Source organism: Plecotus auritus (assembly GCF_963455305.1).
Source record: "Plecotus auritus genome assembly, chromosome: 3".
NCBI lineage: Eukaryota > Metazoa > Chordata > Mammalia > Chiroptera > Vespertilionidae > Plecotus > Plecotus auritus.
The window spans coordinates 222,145,166-222,168,194 of record NC_137772.1 but is presented as its reverse complement, the minus strand read 5'-3'; the positions used below and the strand labels follow the sequence as shown (position 1 = coordinate 222,168,194).

The 23,029-nt window shown below is 53.3% G+C and overlaps 2 protein-coding genes across 7 annotated transcripts in view; one reads left to right on the top strand and one right to left on the bottom strand.

Moving 5' to 3' along the window:
* The window catches only part of MRTFA (myocardin related transcription factor A), a 200,263-nt gene extending 194,168 nt beyond the window's left edge, over window positions 1–6,095 (top strand). The window contains exons 13-15 of one of the 3 annotated variants that reach the window (XM_080659691.1): window positions 703–864; window positions 1,133–1,193; window positions 4,698–6,095. In XM_080659691.1, coding sequence (XP_080515817.1) covers window positions 703–864; window positions 1,133–1,193; window positions 4,698–5,212 — 738 coding nt within the window. In that variant the 3' untranslated portion in view covers window positions 5,213–6,095. The remainder of the gene's footprint in view (window positions 1–702; window positions 865–1,132; window positions 1,194–4,697) is intronic. The other 2 variants (XM_080659692.1, XM_080659693.1) reach the window with 2 other exon arrangements.
* A 196-nt stretch (window positions 6,096–6,291) lies between these two features.
* The window catches only part of SGSM3 (small G protein signaling modulator 3), a 36,461-nt gene continuing 19,723 nt past the window's right edge, over window positions 6,292–23,029 (bottom strand). For 2 of the 4 annotated variants that reach the window (XM_080659696.1, XM_080659697.1), the window contains 21 exons: window positions 19,719–19,836; window positions 19,086–19,171; window positions 18,372–18,438; window positions 12,580–12,788; window positions 12,385–12,492; window positions 11,714–11,857; window positions 11,272–11,467; window positions 10,798–10,943; window positions 10,277–10,501; window positions 9,906–9,960; window positions 9,587–9,714; window positions 9,320–9,475; window positions 9,029–9,083; window positions 8,831–8,880; window positions 8,488–8,640; window positions 8,245–8,315; window positions 8,087–8,135; window positions 7,925–8,010; window positions 7,038–7,160; window positions 6,863–6,923; window positions 6,292–6,765 (listed from right to left, as the gene is read on the bottom strand). In XM_080659696.1, the coding sequence (XP_080515822.1) occupies window positions 6,685–6,765; window positions 6,863–6,923; window positions 7,038–7,160; window positions 7,925–8,010; window positions 8,087–8,135; window positions 8,245–8,315; window positions 8,488–8,640; window positions 8,831–8,880; window positions 9,029–9,083; window positions 9,320–9,475; window positions 9,587–9,714; window positions 9,906–9,960; window positions 10,277–10,501; window positions 10,798–10,943; window positions 11,272–11,467; window positions 11,714–11,857; window positions 12,385–12,492; window positions 12,580–12,788; window positions 18,372–18,438; window positions 19,086–19,171; window positions 19,719–19,725 (2,256 nt within the window). In that variant the 5' untranslated portion in view covers window positions 19,726–19,836 and the 3' untranslated portion in view covers window positions 6,292–6,684. Of the gene's footprint in view, window positions 6,766–6,862; window positions 6,924–7,037; window positions 7,161–7,924; window positions 8,011–8,086; window positions 8,136–8,244; window positions 8,316–8,487; window positions 8,641–8,830; window positions 8,881–9,028; window positions 9,084–9,319; window positions 9,715–9,905; window positions 9,961–10,276; window positions 10,502–10,797; window positions 10,944–11,271; window positions 11,468–11,713; window positions 11,858–12,384; window positions 12,493–12,579; window positions 12,789–18,371; window positions 18,439–19,085; window positions 19,172–19,718; window positions 19,837–23,029 lie in introns of all 4 variants that reach the window. The other 2 variants (XM_080659694.1, XM_080659695.1) reach the window with 1 other exon arrangement.

The following is a 23,029-nucleotide window of genomic DNA, read 5'->3' as shown; positions in this document are numbered from 1 at the left end:
ACTAAGGTCTGGGATGGTTAAGGGACCTGCCCATGACCCCACACCCATAGGGTGAAGCCGTCAGTGACTGCCCACCTCCTCTGGCCATTGATACCAGAACATTCCTGCACTCCGGTAGAGGGCTCTGAGCAGCCCCCACCCAGGCCAGGGCCCACTCTTGCCTCTGCTCCATGGGAGTGGGACAGGCCCCAGATGAGGGTCAGGGTGGGGCTGCTGGGGCGACCTTCACTCCTTTTCCCCACTCAGGCCAGCTGTCCCCACCAAGGCGCCATCAGCAGCTGACTCCCTGCTGCTGCCACCTACACAGCCCAGACCCTCCACCCAGCCTGCTTTAGGGTTTGTGTGGCCTCAGCCCTGCACAACAGGGTGGAGGGGACAGTGACAGGAACCAGGCACCTCGGGAGGGGAGACAGGGGCTCTGAGACAGAAAGGGAGGAATCAGCCCAGAGCCCCCCTCCCTCCCATGTGGCTTGGACCAGACCCCATGCTCACCCCACCCTCTGCAGGATCAGAGGTCAGGGCCTCCCCTTATTCCTTCTTCCCCAGTGGCTTTCATGAAAGCTTCCCGAGAGCCAGTGCAGCTGGCCAGGTTGGCCTGGCCTAGAAGGCAGGCACCTCCTGCCTGTGCTCCTTGAGTGTGCAGAGCCCTGGGCTGTTTGCCTCACGCCAATCACTGCTCCTCTCACCGTTCCTCCTGTCCAGCCCTTGTCCCAGCCTGGTTCTCCAGCCCCCGTCCCACCAGCCCAGATGGACCTGGAGCACCTGCCACAGCCCCCATTTGGGACCTCCACTTCTCTGCCGAAGAAGGAGCCGCCTGGCTATGAGGAAGCCGTGAACCAGCAGCCCAGACAGCAGGTGAAGAAGGTAGCCTGAGGCCTGGCCACGTTGGGCGGTACCTAGGCTGCTGGGTTCCCGCAATCCCCCCGAGTCCAGCGGGAGGATAGGGGTGGGCAGGAGCCAGTCTTGTGAGGTCAGAGAGGCCTGAGGGAGTGGGCCGTTCTGGGCAGGTGGGCTCTTCAGGTCTGGCTGCCGGCTCAGGGGCAGAGGGGAAGGCGGCCTGTACCTTGAGCCTGGCTGGGGGGCTCCTGTTGTAGATTTTCATCTTTCTTTTCTTTCTATTTTTCTCCCATAGGAAAATGGTTCCTCGAGCCAACAGATGGATGACCTGTTTGACATTCTTATTCAGAGTGGAGGTAAGTCCCTGAGCTGCCTCCCCAACCTCCTCCTGTCTCCATAGGTTGTCTTCAGCCCTCAGTGGGTTCATCTATTGTTTTTTGTACTTTAGATGCAGCAAGGGCTGAGATGCACGCTGGGGGAGGGGGTGTAGCAACACACACGTTCGTTTTATCCAGCACCCACTGCCTGGCAGGCACTGTCCCTGCAGCCCTGGACATAGCAGTGAGCAAAATAGCGAATGCCTTTTTGTGAGAGAGAAACGACAAAACCAGTAAATTATATCATGGTAGAGAAGTGCTGTGAAGAGGGAAGAGAGGTCTGAGGTGCACGGTGGTTGGTGGTGAGCAGGTGCAGAAGTCAGGGCAGGGGCAGATCACAAGGCCTCCTGGGTGCAGGGTAGAGGGGCTTTGACAACAGAACCGCGTAACTTTGAGGAATGTTCAGCTGGAAGGGCAGGAGCAAGAGGCTTGGGAGGCAATGGTGAAGCGGAGAAGGCTGGAGTGTGGGTATGTTGTGGAGTGCCAGTGTGATTTCCTTATGGATTAGGAGTTTGGCAGCCAAGGACGACACCAAGGGTTTCAGCCTGAGTCACTAGGATGCAGCTGTGTGACTGTGGGGGAGCTCTGGTGGGGTGTGGGGGGGATGTATAAGGTGCAGCCTCAGCTGGGCTTAAATATGTCCCAAAACTGGAGGAATCAATGTGGACACCGCCCAGGTGAGGTCTGGGCGAACAGAGAGAATGAGATGGAGTTGGGGACACAAACAGATGAGGCTGGGCAGTGAGCCGCTTCTGAAGCCAAGGGCTGCTGATGGGCGGTCAGGGAAGACGGGGACCTCAGCCAGGGTGTTACAGTGGGACCGTGGGCAAGTGCCTGTTGAAGCGGGTTGAAGGTGTGGGAAGCAGCAGGTCCGGAGGAGTCTGAGCACGGCGATTTCCTTGGTGGCAGCAGGCAGAGTGTGTGGAAGTTCTCTTTCAGCTGCCTTAATTACGTCAGCAGGAAGAGGGTAAGAAAGATGGTAAAGTGGGAGCTTAGCCATGGAATTGTACACTTTAAAATGGTCCATTTTATACCAACTTTTTTAAAAATAAAAAGAGCTCAAAAGCTGACATTACTTTCAAGGTCACTGATTCTGATCTTAGGGACACTCCCTGGACACCAGGGTCTGCGGTGGGACCTGAGGAGCGTTACTGACCAGGGCAGGTAGCACTGAGGCTCCTGGGCTGGGAGGTACTCTGGGGCAGTTGGAGAGACCTGGGTGTGAACTTCGAAGGAACTGAAACTGGGAGGGATGAGGCTGTCCAAGAACAGAGAAGAGAGATTGTGCAGGAAGTGGAAAGGGAGCAGGCCCTGAGCTCCAGCCCCCAGAGATGGCAGAGAAAGAGGAGGGGAGTGCTGAGAAGTGGCCAGAGAGAAGGTGACGAGGATGCCAGGAGGGCATTTGAATCAGATGGGCAGGGTGGCAGCATTCTCAGTGGTGGCATTTGGGCAGGTTGACAAGCTACCTCAGAGGGAGCTGGTCTTCTGGACGGGAGCGGAGTGGGTGGGAAGATAGGACCTAGAGGGGCAGGGAGCAAGCCTAGTTTCTGCAATTTTGATTTATTGTGGTAAAATACACATGAGATTTTCCATTTAACCACTTCAAATGTGCAATTTAGTGGCATTAAGTACATTCACAGTGTTGTGCAACCATCACCACTGTTCTAGAACTTCATCATTCTATACTGACAAGCGTTTACCATTTCACAGTAACCTGCCTTCCTCCCCCCCGTTCCTGGTAACCTCTGACCTATTCTTTCTATCTCCATGATGTTGACTCCCCTAGGGACCTCACATAAGTAGAATCATGCAGTCTTTGTCCCCTTTGTTTCTGGTTTACTTCACTTTGCATCTTGTCCTCAAGATTCATACACATAGCATGTGCCAGAATTTCCTTTTCATGGCTGAAGACTTCATCCAATGAGTGTATCACATTGTGTCGATTCATTATCCACTAAGGGACAGACACCCAGGTGGTTTCCACCTCTTGGTTACTGGGCGTAATGCTGCTGTGCACATGGGTATGCAGATCTCTCAGCCCCAGCATGCTTTTCACTTCTTTGGGGGTGTATCTCCAGAAGTGGGGTTGTTGGATCATAAAATTTTCGATATTTACCTTTTTGAGAAACCACAAAACTTTCCCATAGCAGTGTACAGGGTTCATATTTCCCTGAATCACTTTTAATACGTATATTCTTCGTTATAGCCATCCCAGTGGGTAAGTGGTACCTCATTGTGGTTTTGATTTGCATTTCCCTGATGACTAGTGATGTCGAGCATTTTTTCATGTGCTTATAGGCCATTTGTGTTTCTTCTATTGGAGAAATTCTGAGTCCTTTGTCCATTTTTTAGTTGGGTTTTGTTGTGGATATGAATCACTTATCAGATGTATGATTTGCAAATATTTCCTCCCAATTCCATGGGTTCTTTTCATTTTTTTCTTCTTTATTAAGGTGTTACATGTGTGTCCTTATCCTCCCATTCCCCCCTGGTGGCTGCGTCCATTGGTTATGCTTATATGCGTGCATACAAGTCCTTTGGTTGATCTCTCCCCTCTTACCCGCCCCCCTACCTTCCCTCTGAGGTTTGAGCATCTACTCGATGCTTCTCTGTCTCTGTTCATCGGTTTATGTTGTTCATTATATTCCACAAATGAGATGATGTGATACTTATCTCTGACTTATTTCACTTAGCATAATGCTCTCCAGCGCCATCCAAGTTGTTGCAAATGGTAGTTCCTTCCTTTTTACAGCAGCGTAGTATTCCATTGTGTACCACGGTTTTTTAATCCACTCATCTGCTGATGGGCACTTAGGCTGTTTCTACATCTTAGCTATGGTGAATTGTGCTGCTATGAACAGAGGTGCATATATCCTTTCTAGTTTCTTGGGATATATTCCTAGACGTAGGATCACTAAGTCAAATGGAAGTTCCATTTTTAGTTTTTTAAGGAAACTCCATACTGTTCTCCACAGTGGCTGCACCAGTCTGCATTCCTACCAGCAGTGTATGAGGGTTCCTTTTTCTCCACATCCTCGCCAGCACTTGTCGTTTGTTGATGATAGCCATTCTGACAGGTGTGAGATGGTACCTCATTGTCGTTTTGATTTGCATCTCTCGGATGATGAGTGACTTTGAGCAGGTTTTCATATGTCTCTTGGCCTTCTGTCCTCTTTCAAAAAGTATCTATTTAGGTCCGTTGCCCATTTTTTGATTGGGTCTTTTCAGTCTCTTGATAGTGTCCTTTGATGTACAAATTTTACATTTTACTGTAGTCCAGTTTTCTTTTGTTGCCAAGAAATCACTACCAAATTCAATGTCATGATAATTCCCCCCGTTTTCTTTTAAGATTTTGGTAGTTTTAGCTCCTGAATTTAGATCTTTGACCCATTTTAATTTTTGTACATAAATGGTGTAAGGTAGAGTCCAACTTTAGGTCCTATTGAGGCCTGGTTTCTGACGTCCTTTCACTTTGATTGGTAGAAATTTCAGCAGATTTCAAGGAGCCACCATCCCTGCCAGGGAAAGAGAAGCCCCCCGCGACAGCAGCCTGTGGGTCGCCCCTGGCCACGCAGTCCCCACCCTCTGCTGAGCTTCCCCAGGCTGCCCTGCCCTCATCGACCTCACCTGTCCTTCCTGGGCGCCTGGAGGACTTCCTGGAGAGCAGCACTGGGCTACCCCTGCTGACTGGCGGACATGAGGGGCCAGAGCCCCTCTCCCTCATTGACGACCTCCATAGCCAGATGCTGAGCAGCTCTGCCATCCTGGACCACCCCCCGTCACCCATGGACACCTCGGAATTGCACTTTGCCCCCGAGCCCAGCAGCATGGGCCTGGACCTGGCTGATGGCCACCTGGACAGCATGGACTGGCTGGAGCTGTCATCAGGTGGCCCCGTGCTCAGCCTGGCCCCACTCAGCAACACGGCCCCCAGCCTCTTCTCCACAGACTTCCTTGATGGCCATGACTTGCAGCTGCATTGGGATTCCTGCTTGTAGCTCTCAGGTTTGCCAGGGGACTGGAGGGGCTGGAAGCTGGGGAGCCTCAGGAACAGTAGGGAGCTCGGCTCTCTCCTGCGGGGTCCAGCTCAGCGTGGTCGTTGAGTCCTGACAATCACAGGCCCTGCTTTCCTCTCCCTGGCTCAGGGTCACCCAGGGGTTTTGGAGACCTGGACAGGCCAGGGACTTTCTATTTGACCTCCTTTTGTGAGGTTGGAGGTACCCTGCCTGGCTACAGTTTGCTCAGGTGGCGAGGTATGAATTCCCTCCCTTCTCGGGAAAGAAACTGGGCCTCTACCTCCCCATTTCCCGTGACCCTAACCCCAGGTTTCCTAGGCTGGGGGAGGCGCTGCCATGTTAGTGTCTTGCTGTAGAGTAACCATTTAGTGGTTGGTGGCAAACATGCTCTGTACAGGTGTATATACCTCTATATTATATATCGCCATACATATATATACATATATTTTTGGGGGGTAGGAGGTGAAGTAAGTTCCCTCCCATCCTACTGTGCACATATAGAAGGGTCTGGAGACCCCTGCTCCACCCATCACGTGTGTTTGACATGTAGACACCCCATCACAGCCTGTACCCCACCTGTCCTGCTCGTTATCAGTGCCACGAAGGCAGAGGTGCATCTTGGCCACCTGCCCACATTCCGTCCTGCTGCCTCACTGCAGCCACCACGGCCCTGGGACAGGAGGGGCATTAGCCCCATAGTGGGGCCAGACGTGACCGTCAAGCTATGGCTTCCTCCTGCCCTGGGGCCCAGCCTCCCCTTCTGGCTGTCACTGTTACTCTAGGGGTTTGGGGGGGGGGGGGCACCAGCGCTGGGACAGAGGTGGGGAAGCTTGTGAACTTTTTAAAATAAACGCAAAAACACCAGCTTGTTAGTCCCTCTTGGTCACTCTATGGACAAGGTGGGTGGTATGGCTGGGCCCTACACCCTAACCCAGTGGTCGGCAAACTGCGGCTCACGAGCCACAGTTTGCCGCTCTGTTGACCAATGAGTTTGCCGACCACTGCCCTAACCCCACCTTCCCAGCCAGGCTCTCCATTCTAGGACCGGACTGAAGACAGAAGGTGTTTCCTCAAAGACAATTTATTTACAGGCCAAGGAGCCTTTAGCCACGCCCCCCTCCCTTCCTGAGCAAAAGCGGACAGAGGTGGCTCTCGACCCCCTCACGAGGTTTTTGGTCAGCACAAGTAGTAAGGGTGGGGCCCGGAGCCTCCCTAGACACTGGGAGGGATAGTGAGCCAGGCCCCACCTCTGCCACCAGGGTGGTGTCCCCAGTCTCCCTACCATGGTGCCTGGCCAAACTCCAGTGTCTTCTTCCCTTGATCCCGTAGCTTGGGTTAGGCCTGGACCATGTCAGCCCCATCCCAACGCCCTTCTCTTCTTAAGGAAGCAGCTGCTCTGGTAGCCGACGGGTTGGGAGAGGCCTGGGTGTGACAGGGCCACTGAAGGAAGAGCGTCACCCATCTATATCCCAGCTGAAAAGGTGGTGCTTCACCAGCATGTCCTGGACACCCTCCTTCAGGGGCTTCTTCTCCTCCTGCACACAGCAAGGAAGCCCAAGGTGGCAGGGGCCCTGCCTCAGCTACCACACCCACCGCACCCCTCCAGGAGGAAGGCCAACCCCAACCACCCACCTCTCTCTTCATAGGAAGTTCCCAGTCCTGGGAGAGGCTGAAGGCAAAGCAGCAGAGGACACTAGAGAGGAGGAAGGGGAGGCTCAGTCACCCTCAGGTCGGCTCCTCTGTCCCCCTCCCCACAGAGCCACTGGGCCTGGGCTCTAGAAGCCCAGCACCAGAGCAGGGTCCTCACCGGAGCTCACACTTGATCTGGACCCAGCCGGGGCTTCGCAGGAAGGACCAGGGCTGGTACCACTTTTCCACGGTTGGCAGGCTGGAGCAGAGCACCTCCAACCACAGGTGTAGGACCTGCTCACTGGGGACAGGTGGGGGAAGTGGGCCATCCACAGAATCTTCTGAGGACCATGGGTGGGGTTCTCCCCTCCAGTGCCAGGCTATCCCCACTCCAGGGCTCCTCTAACCCCAGCCCCCTTCCCTCCACTTCTCAGCCTCCTCAGGTGACCCCACCTCCTTTCCTCTCAGCCCCTGGCTCTAGCTCCCTCACACTGGGACACACTCAGGGCCACACTGCCCCCAGAGCCCTCAGTCCTGTCACAGCTCTTTCCTCTCTGCACCTGAGAGTAAAGGAGGTGGGGTCACTGCCTCCTGCCAGGCAGAGGGGCCTGAGCCCGGCTGGTCAGTCCAGGAGTGAAGTGCATACTCACCAGCCTGTTGGGCCCACAGCCACATTCTGAGCGTGTCTCTGCAAACCACTCCTCCTCCCACCCCAGAGGGCAAATCCAGAAACATCTCCTTTACCCAGACCTGAGCCTCACAAATGCCCAAGGCCTCTCAGCAGGCCCCCTCCCTCGTTTGCTGCAGCAGACTCATTTCTGGGAAGCCCCTTCACTGGTCACCTGTGCTTCATAAATCCTCAAGCACCTTCCCCATAAAGCAGCAGCTGGTCTCGTGCTGAAGGAAGGTCTTTGGGGGTTACCCTTGCCAGCTTCCATTTGTCTATCCAACTCCTGGGGGCCTGGAAGACCCAGCTCACAGCCCCTTCTCCCCCACGGGGCCAAAGCCAGGCTGCCACTCATCCAACTATGGACTGTCACGCCCACAGTAGGCACAGACACTCACTTGAGCCCCACACAGATGAGAGAGCGGAGCTTGACATCCATTTGCGCGTGTGCAGCGTCATGGGTCACGTTCACAGACTGCACAGCCTGGGAGGACACAGCTGTCACACAGGCGCCCCAGCTGCCAGCCCAGGAGCCAGACCCCACCCATGGTCCTGCCTACCCGGTAGAGCAGCTCCTCCGGGGTCAGAACTTTGCCATCTTCATCCAACCTGGGGAAGGGGGGAACCTAAAGCTGCCAGATGTGCAGGCTTGGGCTGCTCTCTCCCTCCATGCTGCTGCCAGGACCCCTGCCAGGGTGGGGGACTGGAGCCCAGTTACCTGTATGTCTTACACAGCACCAGGCGAGAATACACCGAGTCGAAGTCTCTCTCCACCTCCCGGCCTGCTGCCTGGAGGTTGTAGGGAGAGAGCGTCAGGGACAACGGGGTAGGTTCCAAGTCAAAGCTACAGGGTCCAAGTCAGTGCACACCACCACCCCATGAGCTCCTCCTGCCAGCTCCACAGAGCCCAGGGACCTGGGGGAAAGGACAGTGGAGGACATGGGTCCAGCCACAGACTCACCTCCTCAATAAACAGCCAGGGATGGCAGGCGCCCCCAAGCAGAGACGGCTTCTTCAGCCCGTGTTCAAACAGGGCCTTGAGGGCTGGGCAGAGGGTCCCTCGCACAAGGTCTGTGACGCCCTCCGTTACAGTGTCATCCCCCGCAATGGAGTACTGTTGGTGGGGGACGGGGTCTGAGAGGCCCCAGCCCTGCACCTGCAGCCAGTCACCCTCTCCCTGTCCTCATATTCCTTGCCTCAAGCCAGAACTCGCTCAGGACACAGGCCCTGGCCAGGAGGGTGCAGGCCTGGCCAGGGTGGAGGCAGCAGCCCCCAGGGGCAGCCCTGCCCTGTGCCCCTCTTACCTCTTTGCTCCGTTCATCCAGGATTTCCACAAATTTGGCTGGAAACCAGCCTGTGAGAGAGGCAGGGTCCTGTGAGGAGCCTGGTGTCCCCACACTCCCCCCCCTCCCCCTCCCCAAAGGGGCTGAGGACAGGCTCGGCCCAGTTCCTGGGGAGGGGAGGGGGCCAGGAGGGATGCAGCGAAAAGTGACCAGCCTCACCTCGTAGGCCATTCAGCTCCCCGACCCAGCAGTGCTCGTCCTTTTGAGAAATGATCTGTAGAAAGAGAGCAGGACTCAAAGCTTTGGCTGCTGGGCCCAGTGCCTGCACACCACCCGGCTTCATCCTGGGCCCGGTGGATGGAGTCCTCGGCAGGGAGAGGGCTTGGGGGAGGCTGAATAACCTGGCTGTACCCTCAGGGCCAGCAGGTGGCAGGACCAATGGTACCTGCTCCCAGCAGCCAGGCTCCACCTGCCTCTGAGCACCCACCTCCCGAGCCTCGCCCCACGCACCGTGATGATGTCATTCTTGCGAAAACCCAGCTCGTCGTCATCGTGTCGCTCGAAGTCTAGCAGGGCCTTGGCCCTGCGCCGGTGGCTGCGTGAGCAGGCCACGTAGTTCTCGTGGTCCCGCTGGTGGCTCTCCATGCTGTAGTCTGGGGTCAGCTCCTGCCAGAGAAGTGGAAAGGCCCACCAAGGGGAAGGCGCCTCAGGATAGGGCTGGGAAAGGAGCCCCCCAAGTCGATCCATTGGGCACAGGACTGGGAGCGTGCGACTCACCACATTACAGTTTTTGGGGTCAGTGCACTGGAAATGGCGTGCCACGCGCAGGATGGCTTCCCGGAGGTCAGCCACCAGTTCCGTCTGCTTGATGTTCTTGGCCTTGAGTGCCTCTAGGTCGTCCTCCCCTGAGGGCCCAAAAGGCTATGACAGCCATGGCTCCTGCCTGGTCCCCTTCCCAACTCCAAGGAAGCTCAGGGTCCACCCGGAGTGTGAGGATGACGGACACCCCCTGGTCTTCGCCGCCCTCCAACCCCAGGCTCCAAGAGCTTAGGCTCGGCTGGCCGTGAGGAAACCGCTGAACTGGGCCAGGACTCACCGAAGAGCAGGGAGGTGAAACCAGACTTCCTCCGCTGCGTCCTGCGACGAACCACCTGCAGGCACGGGGATGGGTCAGCAGCAGGAGGGCTCCCAGGGCCCAGCCGAGTGGAGGCAATCTCGGGCCAGAGGAAGGGGACCGAGCCCTTCCCTGGGGGCAGCTCAGGCCTCTCACGGGGACTACCTCATGGGAAATGGCCTCCAAGGTCGGCTGGGGTCAGAAATGTACTCAGTTCAAAGCTGGGTCTTCCTACGCCCAAACTGGGTGTCACTCCACAGCTGGGGTCTGCTGGGCCAGGCCTAGCCTGGGTGCTGAGTTGGGGAGGGGACGGCACAGCGGGGATCCTCGTGGCTCCTCCCTCACAGGCCCACCTGGGAGAGGTTGGTGGTGGTGCTGGTCCCCAGGAGCTGACCCTGGTCTGCAAGGAGGTAGGCCAGGTGCTTGCGGCGCTGGGTCTCCACAGCCACGTCCGTGAGGGAGCCAGCCAGCCGCATGGCCTCCCCCAGCAGCAGCTCCGCGTCCTCCATCTGCGAGGGTATGTCCGACAGCGTGTTGAAGATGGAGGCCGAGTTCTCTGACTGGATCAGCTCCTCCTCCTGGGCCATGTGAGGGGAAAGGGGGAGTCACTGCCTGGCACCAGGCCCAGGAGCTGACCCCAATCAGCATCCCCAGGCATGTGTGACTTCCCTGGGAGATCAGCTGAGCACAAGGGAGTTCCTGGCCCCAGGAGACACCCCCCAGCGGCTCTCAGGAGGAGCTTGTGCTCAGGCCACAGGATGCTGAAGCGTGGACACCACTGCATCCCCCAGAGGAGGAGCACCAGCTGCGTCTGGCCCACGGGCTCCTCATGGGCAGCGGGGCCGGGGGGGGGGGGGGGGGGCTGCAGCCGCACCTTGAGGCGCAGCATGCCCAGCGTGGCCTGGAAGAGCACCAGGGAGCCCTCATAGAAGAACAGGTCCCAGAGGCGCAGCAGCAGCCTGATGTGCACCACGCTGGCAAAGGCCGTGAGGAACCAGTGCAGCGTGATCAGGGACAGCTCTGTGGACACAGACCAGGGACACTGGCGTGAGGTAGTCGAGAGAAGGGGCACTGCCAGGAGCTGGGGAAGGGTGGAAAGTGTCTCCCAAAAAGCAGCAGGAGACCCACCCTGCTCCAGGGGGAGGAGGAGACAGTGCAGCGTCAGAGAACAAGAGCAACAAAGACTGCAAGTGCCGCATCCCCGGGTCATCGGCAGAGGAGTCCTTTCTTCCCCGAAGGCGGCCAGCTGCTGCTCCCCCTGCGGGCTCTGTCAGGAAGCCCCAGATCCACAGTATCTGAGTCAGCATGGCAAGAGCCCTCAACCCCGGAGAAGACAGGCGGCCCTTACCGATGTCATGCTCCTGGAGCAGCTTGTCCAAGCGGGGCAGGTACTGGACAATGAGGTGGCGCAGGACCCGCTGGTCTGTCTGGACGCCCAGCAGGGTGGTACTGAAGTAGGAGGCAGGGAGCAGGTCCTCGATGATGGCGCACATCATCCAGAAGGTGTCCTCCTCCTCCAGGAACAGCAGGAGGCAGGCGGCCACCTGGCCAGGGCAGGGGGACAAGGGGCCTCGACCCAGGTCTCCACACGAATGAGCAGCAGCACCCTTCTGAGGGTCATGTCACGGACCGTGTGCCTTCCTCAGGATAGAACCACCGTATTTGGCAGCCACAGCCCTCCTTGGGTACTTCTACCTCCACCCCTGCTCCGGTCCTACTGCCCTGGATTGGTCCCTGGGGCCTGGAGAACACCCTTGAGGACACCCCCTCCCCTTCCCGGCTGTGCTCACCATGCCTGTGCCCTGGCAGTAACCAATCTCAGGGTAGAGCCAGGCCAGTGCTCGGAGAACCCTGCGCAGGCGAGGCACCCCGATGCTGCTCTCATTGGCGAAGCAGGCGTTGCTGGGCATGGTGCGGAGCAGGTCCTTCTCAATCTGTCAGCGGCCCGCCCACAACAAGCCCTATGAGACCGCCGCACGCCTGTGGGCCCACCCCTCCGCAGTGCTGACACTCTAACCCAAGGGCACTCCCCACGTGGGCTTCTCTCCCAGGAATGGGGATTCCTTGTGCTCTCTTCAGGGGTAGAGCCAGCTAGTGTCTGTAGCTGATTCTACCAGATTCACGTGGGGAACTTACAAACAAACAAAAGGCAGATTCCTGGGCTTCGGGCCAGAACTATGGAATGAGGGTCTCTGGAACGAGGCCTGGAAATGTGTACTTAAGTCTCCAGGTGACCCTAATGTGCACCCGGTTGGATGGCCTTCTGACAATCCCCCTGCTGCCTACAGAGAACCGGGAGGGAGCCAGAATGCCCAGGCACACACCTGTGGGTGCAAGGACTGCCCAGGCCTCTACGCAGCTGCTGTGCTCTCCCCCGCCACCCTTGCCAAGGAGAGACCAACAAGGGGACTCCTATAATCCCAGGCAGACCACTGCCTGCCTGCAGGACCACCCCGTTCACCTGTTTGGCAGCAATGGTCTCATCATTGGAGCTGTTCTTCACCATCTCCCGGTAGGACAACTCCGAGTTCCTCTTCTTCTGCAGGGCCCCCGAGAGCCGCATCCACAGCTGAGGGGAGGAGCCGATAAGCATTCAGTCTTTGGACAGACACCTGAGCCTCTGTGGCCCTCTGTGGTCTGGCCTCCAGGGCCTCACCTGTGGCCTCATGCTGTGTGGGATGCCGGCCAGCACCAGGGAGCGGAGCTTCTCTGAGCGGGGCAGGGAGGCGGCAATCTTGTCCCAGGTGAGATCGCCCACGTCGTGGTTATGGGTGAACTCCAGGTGGGCCTGCCACCGCAGCCGTTGGGGAGGGTCCTCCATCAGAGACACAGCAGGCAGTCTGCTGGAACTGGGGTCGGCACCCTCTGCCAGGAGAGCACCCAGGACAGGGCGGTGAGCCAGGAGGAAGGAAAATGTCTCTGAGCTTCCAGTCCGGGGCCCAGATCCACCACGGAAACCCAGAGCCACAGTTTCCATGGCCCAAGGAGCACTTGGACCAGCAAATCTGAGCTCTTCACTCTCCCCCCAAACCTGCCCTTCCATGATCTCCCAGACCCACAGACCCCCCTCCATTCTCCAGATGCTCGGGCCTAAACCTCAGGACCACCTCCACTTCTACCCCAGGACCAATCCCTCAGCAAATACTGTTGGCTGGGCCCTCAGAGCACAGGCAGGATCTCTCCACGCACCACCTCTGGCCACTGCCCTCCAAGCCATCACCTTCCTTGCGGGTTACCACCACAGCCCTCCTCCCTGTTCCGCCCCTGCCTCCCTAAGGGCAATCCTCCACACAGCAGTCCCAGCGCCCTTGACCAGGCAAGTCAGATCACGTCACTGCTCAGAGTCCTCTAGTGCCGCTCACTCGCCCGCCTCCTACCAATCGCCACTGGTAGAGGCGCCTCACCTACTGCCTCACCACACTGTGACCCGCCTCCTCCTGTCCCGTCTTCTCCCTGGCCTCATCTCCTACCTTCCTCTTGCTTCCTCACTCCAGCTACTCCCCACCAAATCCACGCCGCTCCAGGGCCTTTGCACTTATTGTTCCGCTTCCGTGGCTCTATATACTCACTGCCTCTCTCCCTCCCCGTCTCCGATCAGATGTCTCCGCCTTGGAGAAGCCTTCCTATATAAACAACCCACCTCCCTCCTCCCTAGTTCCCGGAATTATTTCATGGCTCTTTGCCCCCCAGCATATGATATATTGGTTTGTTTATTGCGGGGGAACTCCATGAGGCCAAGACCACCTTCGGTTCTGTTCAAGGTTCTGGGGGTGCAGCAGTGGGGAGTGGACAACAGTTGGCCTCCTGAACTGCTCCAATCAACATGGACGAGCCGCCAGCCACCTGGCAGTCTCGGTGTGAGTTAGCCCCACAGAAAGCCTCATCCTCACTCATCCTAAGTCACAGCTTCAGCGTTCTAGAATTCCACCTTCAGTGAATTTTCATACAGTAAAATGCACAAATGTTAAGGGAACATTTTGGTGAGTATCAATAAACAAATGTATAAACACTGTCCCCATGGAGATACAGACTGTTTCCATCATACTAGAAAGTTTCCTGAGTTCCCTGAGCTCTGACTTGCAAATATATGCCTGCAAACTAGAGAATAAGGAAAACGTATGCCAGAATTGTAAATATGAATGACCTGAAGATGACTGGTTCCAACCAATTAAAATCTTCTAGTCACAGTTATATCCTGGTGAGAGGCCATCCTGGGTTCTGGAAAATGGCTTTCCCCATAGCCCACTCAGGAACCAACAGGTGCATTTATACCAGGAAACAATGGAAATGGCCTGCAGGCCCACTCACAGAAACACGGTTATAAAAATATTATGATAAACCCCTTATAATGGGATATTATGCAGCCACTGAAAAATATGCTTTAAAACAGGTCTTAACTGAGAAAAAAATGCTCATGGTATGATGTTGAGCTCTAAGAGCAATATAAAAACACGCAGCCTGGCTGGTGTGGCTCAGCTGGTTGAGCAGATGCACGCACCAGGAGGTAGCCGGTTCGACTCCTGGTTAGGGCACATGCCTGGGTTCCAGTACAGGCTCAACTCCCAGCGCTGGGTGTGCAGGAGGCAGCCGATTGATGTGTCTCTCTCCCTTCCTCCCCTGCCCCCTCCCTTTCTCTAAAAAATCAGTAGAAACATCTATACTAAGAAAAGGGTAATATGCAAATGGTCAGGATGCCCTCACGCATAACGACCCATCAGCATGCTGTGTGCACAGCAGGAGTGGGTGGGCGGGGACTTGCGTAACACCATCACAATCCATCACCCGGAGGCCTGGGGATCCCTCGGCTCCGCATGGCAAGGCCTGGGGGTCCCGCGGCTCCGCACGGCACAGAGGCGGGACCCCAGCTCCGGCCTACCTCTTTGGGGCAATCCATCGAGGAGCCCCAGATGGGTGGGCGGGGCCTACCTCTTTTGGGCTCCTGCACTATGACAGGGCACAGGCCAGGCTGAGGGACCCCCCGCCCCCCTGAGTGCACAAATTTCATGCACCGGGCCACTAGTATTTTTAAAAACTCTACAAATATGTATGAGGACAATGGGGGGGGGGTAGTAAAGGGTAAAAGGGGCCAAATATATGAAAATGGAAGATGATTTGACTTTGGGTGGTGGGCACACGATGCAATATACAGATCATGTATCATAGGAATGTACACTTGAAACATGTATAAAATATATAACAATATAAAATATATAAAATAAATTTTTTGTTAATCCTCACCTGAGGATAGTTTTTACATTGATTTTGAGAGAGAGTGGATGGGAGGAAGAAAGAGGGAGAAACAGAGAGGAGGGGGAGAGAAACATCCATGTGAGAAAGAGACATCAATTGGTTACCTCCCATGTGCACCCTGATGGGCTGGGGATCGAACCTGAGACCCTTTGGTGCATGGGCCAACGCTCTACCCACTTAGCCACACTGGCCAGGGCAAAACCTAATTTTATTAATCAATGTCACCCCAATAAAGTTAATTTTAAAAAAAGAAAATAAGTACAAATTGGTGGTTACAGAATAGGCACAGAGATGTAAAGTACAGCATTGGGAATATAGTCAATAATTTATATATATAAAAGGCTAATATGCTAAGTGTCCCTCCGACCGGTCGCTATGACACACACTGACTACCCAGGGGCAGACGCTCAAGGCAGGAGCTGCCATGACATGCACTGGCCATTTACAAAGAAACGGCGCCTACAAAGCTACACTCAGCTTCCCTCAAGTGGGACACAGGCCCCGCCACCACCCTGGAACAACAGCCCACCAAATCACAGCCAACACTGCCGAGACCCAATGGCGCAAAATGCAGCCCATAGCCCAGCGCAGCCTGGAAATGGTCGCTGTGGGCCCGGGTAATGACATCACGTAGCAACGCCCGGCTTCTTCTCCCTAGTGACTAGCCCCCTTGGAGTTTCTTCAGTCCAGGAACATGACTTGCTTTATAGCCAGGTGCAAACATTTTACACTTTAACCAAATGTCTGTGAAACGTTTTCCCGTGCCTCATCTCATTTGATCCTCACAGAAGTCCTGGAGTAGGTAGATAGGAGACTTGGTGGAATCCTATTTTCTTTTCATTAGCCAGAAAATGGAGATTTAGAAACTTGATCTGACTGAAAAGAAGAAATGGTGGACCTTGCCCTAACCGGTTTGGCTCTATGGATAGAGCAACAGCCTGCGGACTCAAGGGTCCCAGGTTTGATTCTGGCCAAGGGCATGTACCTTGGTTGCGGGCACATCCCCAGTAAGAGGTGTGCAGGAGGCAGCTGATTGATGTTTCTCTCTCATCGATGTTTTTAACTCTCTCTCCCTCTCCCTTCCTCTCTGTAAAAAATCAATAAAATATATTTAAAAAAGAAATGGTGGACCTTGAAAATGACTTCAGGTTTTCACTGCGCAGAATATAGTCAAACACTGCTGCAGTTAAATATTTTACCCTTTGCGTGATCTACAATAATAATCTGCTTCATGTTGATATTTACTGCTGTATTGCTGACAATTACCTGAAAGAGAAGTTGGGGTGCTTCACTGGGCTGGAAAAAGTTTAGCTAAATCAGAAAGCAGTCTAATAAAGGAAGTTTATTCTATATATATAAAAGGCTAAGTTGACTCATGCATGCATGATACATAAAAAGCTCTCGCTGGTGCCAATTGCATGTGTGTGTTTCAATCTGTTATTGCTGATCATGAATTTGGTTGACACTTCTATTATAGAGAAAGGACAAATAGCGGTATTAAAATATTTCTTCTAATTTCCTTTCAATGTGCACAAATCTGTGCACTGGGCCACTAGTCTAAAAGCGTAATATGCAAATTGACCAAACAGCAGAACAACTGTCCTGATGACCACACTATGACACACACTGGCGCCAGGCCAGCCAAGGCGGGTGCAATGCGATTGGTCGGGGGGCCTGCCATCGCCCCATGATCCCTCCACAGAGGGAGGCCCAGGCCACCGGCCAGTGGGGCAATTGACGGGGGGGGGGGGGGGGGGAGGGGGGCTCTGCAATCGCCCCAAAGAGGAAGGCCCAGGCCACCCTCTGCGCAGCAATCGATCATGGAGCTCCAGCCAGGTGGGCGGGGCCTGCCTCTGCTGGGCGATCAATTGTAGAGTCCTGCAATCGATTGCCCCAAAGAGGGAGGCCCAGGCTACCTGGCTGGCGGCACTGCGGCAGGTGGGCAGGGCCTCCGTCTGCTGGGCAATCGATCTGGGGGCCCTGCGATCGATCACCCCACAGAGGGAGGCCCAGGCCACCAGCCAGCGACACTGTGGCAGGTGTGTGGGGCCAGCCAGCGATCGCCCCGTAGAGGGAGGCCCAGGCCAGCCAAGTGATCACATCCATGCTGGCAGAGGGAGGCAACCAGTGGGGGGGGGGGGGGGTGGGGAGTGCAGCGCCACACAGATGGCAAGCTGGGGCAGGGGCAGGGCCGGCTGCTGGCAGCCGGGGGAAGGAAAGCCCCGATAGGCCCTGATTGCCAGCCAGGCCAAGGGACCCTACCTGAGGGGACCCAGATTGCGAGAGGGCGCAGGCCAGGCTGAGGGGCACCACCCTCCCATGCACAAATTTCGTGCACTGGGCCTCTAGTATTGTAATAATTATGTATGGTGCCAGATGTGTACTAAAATTATTGCGGTGATCACTGCATAAATTATATAAATGTTTAACCACGATGCTGTACACATGAAACTAAAATAATATTGAACGTCAACTGTAATTGAAAAAACAAATTTAAGGTGAAACAAAACAGTCGGGTCAGAGTGGCTCAGTGGTTGCGTGTCAACCTCCTGGTCATGGTTCCATTCCCAATCAGGGTACAGGCCCGGGTTGCAGGCTCAATCCCCAGTGGGGGTGGCGTGAGGGAGGCAGCCGATCAATAACTCTCTGTCATCATTGATATCTCTCTCTCTCTCTCTCTCTCTCTCTCTCTCTCTCTCTCTCTCTCTCCCCCTTCCTCTCTGAAATAAATAAAAATATTTTTTAAAGGTAAAAGAAGACATATACATGATAAGTATATATAATATATATAGTTATAAACACAAAGCTAGAAAAGGATACACTAAAATGTCAGCAGTTATCTTCAGGTTGTGTGGGATTATAGGTTAATTTGTTTTAATCTTTATACTTTTCTGTATTTTTAACTTCTCTACAAGGAACGTTGTTTTTATCATATAAAGATTAATAAAATTAATCTAAAAAAATCATAGGTCCCTTGAACAACACAGGTTAGGGGCCACCCTCACGGTCAAAAATCAAGTATAACCTAAGTTGGCTCTCTGTGTACACAGATTGCCAACCGCCAATTGACCCCTAAACAACTTGGGCTTGAACAGCAGGTCAACCAAACTGCGTGGGTCAGCTGCATAACGAGAGACCCTGCAACCAGGGTCCTCGCCAAGAACACCTGCAAGATGACACTCAAGGGGCTCATCTCACCTTCCTTGTCCACCCGGAAACCGAACTCGTCGTAGTAGAACTCTGGTTGCTCCACTGACTCTTCCTTCTAGAACCAGGATTAGGAAGAGTCAGTCATGCAGCCTCCAGTCTAGGACCACAGGTTCTGGATATGCCGCCCACGATGCTGCCAAGACTCAGATCAAAGACCTGAGTGTTCCTCTGAAGCCTCTGTGTTCATCACTCAGCTACAGGTGCCTCTACCTTCTCGAATTCGCTCGGCATTTTCTTTGTTTTCCCCATATGTCAAATGAAATAAGATCAAGGCATTTGTGTCCTCAAAATACTGAGTACATAATGCCATAATGCTCTAACCCAGTGGTCGGCAAATTCATTAGTCAACAGAGCCAAATACCAACAGTACAATGATTGAAATTTCTTTGAGAGCCAAATTTTTTAAACTTAAACTTCTTCTAACGCCACTTCTTCAAAATAGACTCGCCCAGGCTGTGGTATTTTGTGGAAGAGCCACACTCAAGGGGCCAAAGAGCCGCATGTGGCTCGCGAGCCGCAGTTTGCCGACCACTGCTCTAACCTAATGACTCCTTCACAGAGAATGTGGAGCTAAGATGCCATCTCTGATGGGGGCCTCTGACCCTGTGTGAACAGGATGGCATGGCCACCCGCTGGGAGCTTGCAGCAGCAGGTCCCCTCAGCACCACAAATTGGGAGCATAGCCACTGGCCACTGTTGTACCTGCGTGCACTTGGCCAGGATCTCCTGGGGCCATATGCTCGGAGTCAGGGCTGAGAAGGGACCAGAGGCAGAAGGTATGTGGCTTCCTGAAATCAAGGAAAACCAGGAATAGGAGATAAAGGCAATACAGAGCACAAAGGGAAAATTCAAGCTGAGATATCCACCCCCACCCCAAGAGCTCCAGCATAAAGGGACTGACTGCACCATCTAAAGTGAGACAGGCAGGGAGAGGCAGGAACTTGGGAATGTGCAAATTTCTAGAGGAAGGAAAAGGAAAAAATCACACAAAAACCAGCATGTTAAAAGCACCACCAAACTCCCTCTCCTTGCCTCTCCCTCCACTCAGAGTGAGGATTTGCAGCTGGAAGGGGGGAAGAGGACAGAGACTTAAGGAAAACTGGAGAGCTGAGCTGAGAAGAGAGCTGTAACTCTCCCAGCTGCTCCGTCAGAAGACTTCCTCCTCCCTCCTTCCTCCTTCCTCCACCTCTTACCTGGATGGCCATGACCCTCAAAGGTATGTGAAAAACAAACAAACAAGCCCGCTTCACCACTGAGTGGGTCCTCCTGGATCAGACTCCCCTTCATTCTGCAGAGCTTCTCACCCATTTCCCAACGCAGGTCCCTGCTTCCCACCTGACATTGTGAAGAGGTGAGGCAAGTCTTCTGCCGATCCAGACTTAGAAGTTTTTCCTTCCTAATATCTTACAGCTGGAAGGCGCCTCTGGCTTCATCTGGTCCAGAAACATGTGCCCTGGCAAAAGCAAAGGGGAAAGTCATTCTGAAGCAGCCCCTCCTGAGTCTTCTGCACCCACCACTCTGAGTTTGCTGGCCCAGCGGCGGTGGGGAGGGAAGTCCTGGCCACTGTTCAACAAGGGAAGGGAGAATCACACTGGAAAAGGCCTTTTTCTGAACATTTCATCTGAGGGAAGATACTCTCTGAAGAAGCTACAAAACCAACGTTCTCCACAGCTTTGTGAGCGAAGGGGAGCGTTCGTTCAGTTGCCATATTAAGGAAGGAGAGAATCACACATCCAGATGCCCTATGCTCAGACAAATGTTTAATGAAGAAAATAAAACCCAACACCATCAAAACCTCCGTGAGAAGGTTTTCCTGAGCCAGAATATTTGAGGAATCCTTCAGAGAGAATACAACTCAGCTTCTGAGTCAACACCCACACATTCCACTTCCTCCCACAGTGTGCTCTACCACATTTTTCACTAACTTAGCTTGGAAACTAGAAAACTGCAATCTAATTCAGATTTCTACTGTCACTGTTTAAACCCCTGCCTTCCTCCCTCCCTTTTTGGTTCACTTAAAAAATAAAGACTTGCCTGGCCGGCGTGGCTCAGCGGTTGAGCGTCGACCTGGTCAGGTCACATGCCCAGTTTGAGAGCTCCATCCCCAGGAGGGGCATACAGGAGGCAGCCGATCCATGATTCTCTCTCATCGTTAATGTTTCTATCTCTCTCTTCCTCTCCCTTCCTCTCTGAAACCAATAAAAATATATTAAAAAACAAAAAAGAGACTTGGCTGGCCGGGTAGCTCAGTTGGTCAGAGTGACGTCCTCATACACCAAGGTCAGGTGTTCTGTCCCTGGCAAAGGCACATCCAAGAATCAACCAATGAATGCGTAAATAAGGGGAACAACAAACCGATATTTCTTTTTCCCTTCTCTCTCCCCCCTTCTTCTCTCTAAAATCAATTTTTAAAATGTTAACCAAAATAAACAAGGACTCAACAAAAAGAAAAGTAGTTCAATTTAGAAAATGGGTAAAAGATCTGAATATACATTTCTCCAAAAAGAGAGATGTGAATGGCCAATGAGCAGGTAAATAATGCTTGACATCTTTAGTCATCAGGGAAATGCAAATCAAAACCACAATGTGTGAGAGAGAGAGAGACAGAGAAAGAGAGAGAGAGAGAGAGAGAGAGAGAACCAAGATGGCGGTGTAGGTAAAAGCCACCGCCTCCCACAACCACATCAAAATTATAACAAAAATACATTAACAAGCATCATTCAGAACCGCCTGAAAACTGGTGATTCTACAACTAGAGAAATAAAGTACATCGAGACTAGTAGGAGGGGCGGGGGTGTGGAAAGGCTGGTCTGACACCATGTGTGGCATTTTTTTCAGTTGGGCGGGATATCAAGAGGTCCCAGCCCCACTCCAGACTCCAGCCCAGGATTCCAGACCTGGGAAGAGAAGTCCTCGTAACTTTGGGCTATAATTGGCTGAGTGACACGGAGGCTGCTGGAACCCCAGGCAGTTCTTATACATCCGCTTCTTCTGAGCTCCAGTGCCAGGCCATGGCTTTGAGAGATCCAGAGCACATCTCCTATCATCTATCCATCTATCCATCTATCTATCTATCTATCTATCTATCTATCTATCTATCTATCTATCCACCCACCCTACGTACCTACCTATCTCCCTTCTTTCCTCCCTCTCTCGAATCAATGAAAACATATCCTCAGGTGAGGATTAAAAAGCAGTGTTCTGGCCCCGCCTGTGTGGTTCAGTGGTTGAGCGTGGACCTATGAACCAAGAAGTTAAGGTCCAATTCTCAGTCAGGGCACATGCTGGGTTGCGGGCTCAATCCCCAGTAGGGGGCATGTGGGAGGCAACCAATCGATGTGTCTCTCTCACATCAGTGTTTCTGTCTCTCCCTTTCCCTTCCACTCTGTCTAAAACTCAATGGAAAAAATATCCTCGGGTGAGGATTAAAAATAAAATAAAACAAAATAAAAGCTCTCTCTGGCTGTGGTGCAGAGAAGCAAGGCAGAAGGGGTTGGAATAATGTTGGCTTTACTACAGTGAGAAATGATCAGATTCTGGATATATTTTAAGGAGTCTCTGCAATTACGTGTGTGTGTGTGTGTGTGTGTGTGTGTGTGTGTGCGCGAGTCTCCCATCAACTGCCCTTGAGTCTCTGAATTCCCAACAGGAGCCGGATGTGATATTGCTGAGCTGGGCAGGCAGGTTTTTCCTGCCTCTGGTCACTATGGAAACCAGCCATCAGTGAGCCTGCAGAAGCAAATGAGGAGTTAGCCACGTCACTCACTGCCCTGCTGTTGTCACAGAAGTACTGAGGCAAAAACTTTGGAGAAACAGGATTGATGCAAGCAACTTTGAGGTGCTCTAAAACAGAAGCTTTAAAAATTAAATTTTATTTAATGCTTAAAGGTATCAGTCTTTTTACTCTGCCTCCAATATTTTTCTCCCCAGTCTGTTGACCCCACATTTCCTACAAGACAAATTTTGTTCACAAAGCGAAGATCAACAGATGTCATTCTAAATCCTTGGGGTGTGGAGAGGCAGGGGGTGGGTAGGGGACTCTTGATACAGATTAAAGAGATCTCGTCCTGTATCTACTCCTGACCTACTAACCTGTTCTGTCTCCTAGTTTTCTTGACAATACAGCAGAGTTGCCCCTACTGCATAGGTGGTCACACATTTTCCAGGGAACACAAAAGCTGTAAGCAGCAAAAGCAAAAATACTTGTATTCTAAGAGGCCTCGGATATCCTGAAGACTATTTTTTTGTTCCGGGAAATGTCAGGACACTGAGAGCTATCGCTAACAACAAACTGGGAGAGAATACAAAAACAGGAAAGTCTGAGAAAGGCTGGAGAAAGATGATAATGTGGCTACTAGAAAAGCTTTTAAAAAAGTAAAATCAGACAATAAATGCTCAATAGGATATGAACATTTTATTGGAAATGAAGGAAAATATGTGAGTACTTTTATGAAGGTAGAGTAGAAAAATAATGAAGTTCTTTCTGTTTTCTCTTCCTCAGCAAATCTCTAAATGGGTGTGGGCTCCGCCCTCTGCTCTTGCTCTTCTCACTGGAGCTATTCCTGGGCAATATCATGACCTGCCAGAGCTTCTACAACCACCTGTCAGACTCCTTCATCCAGTGACACCTTTCCTGCAAGCTCCAG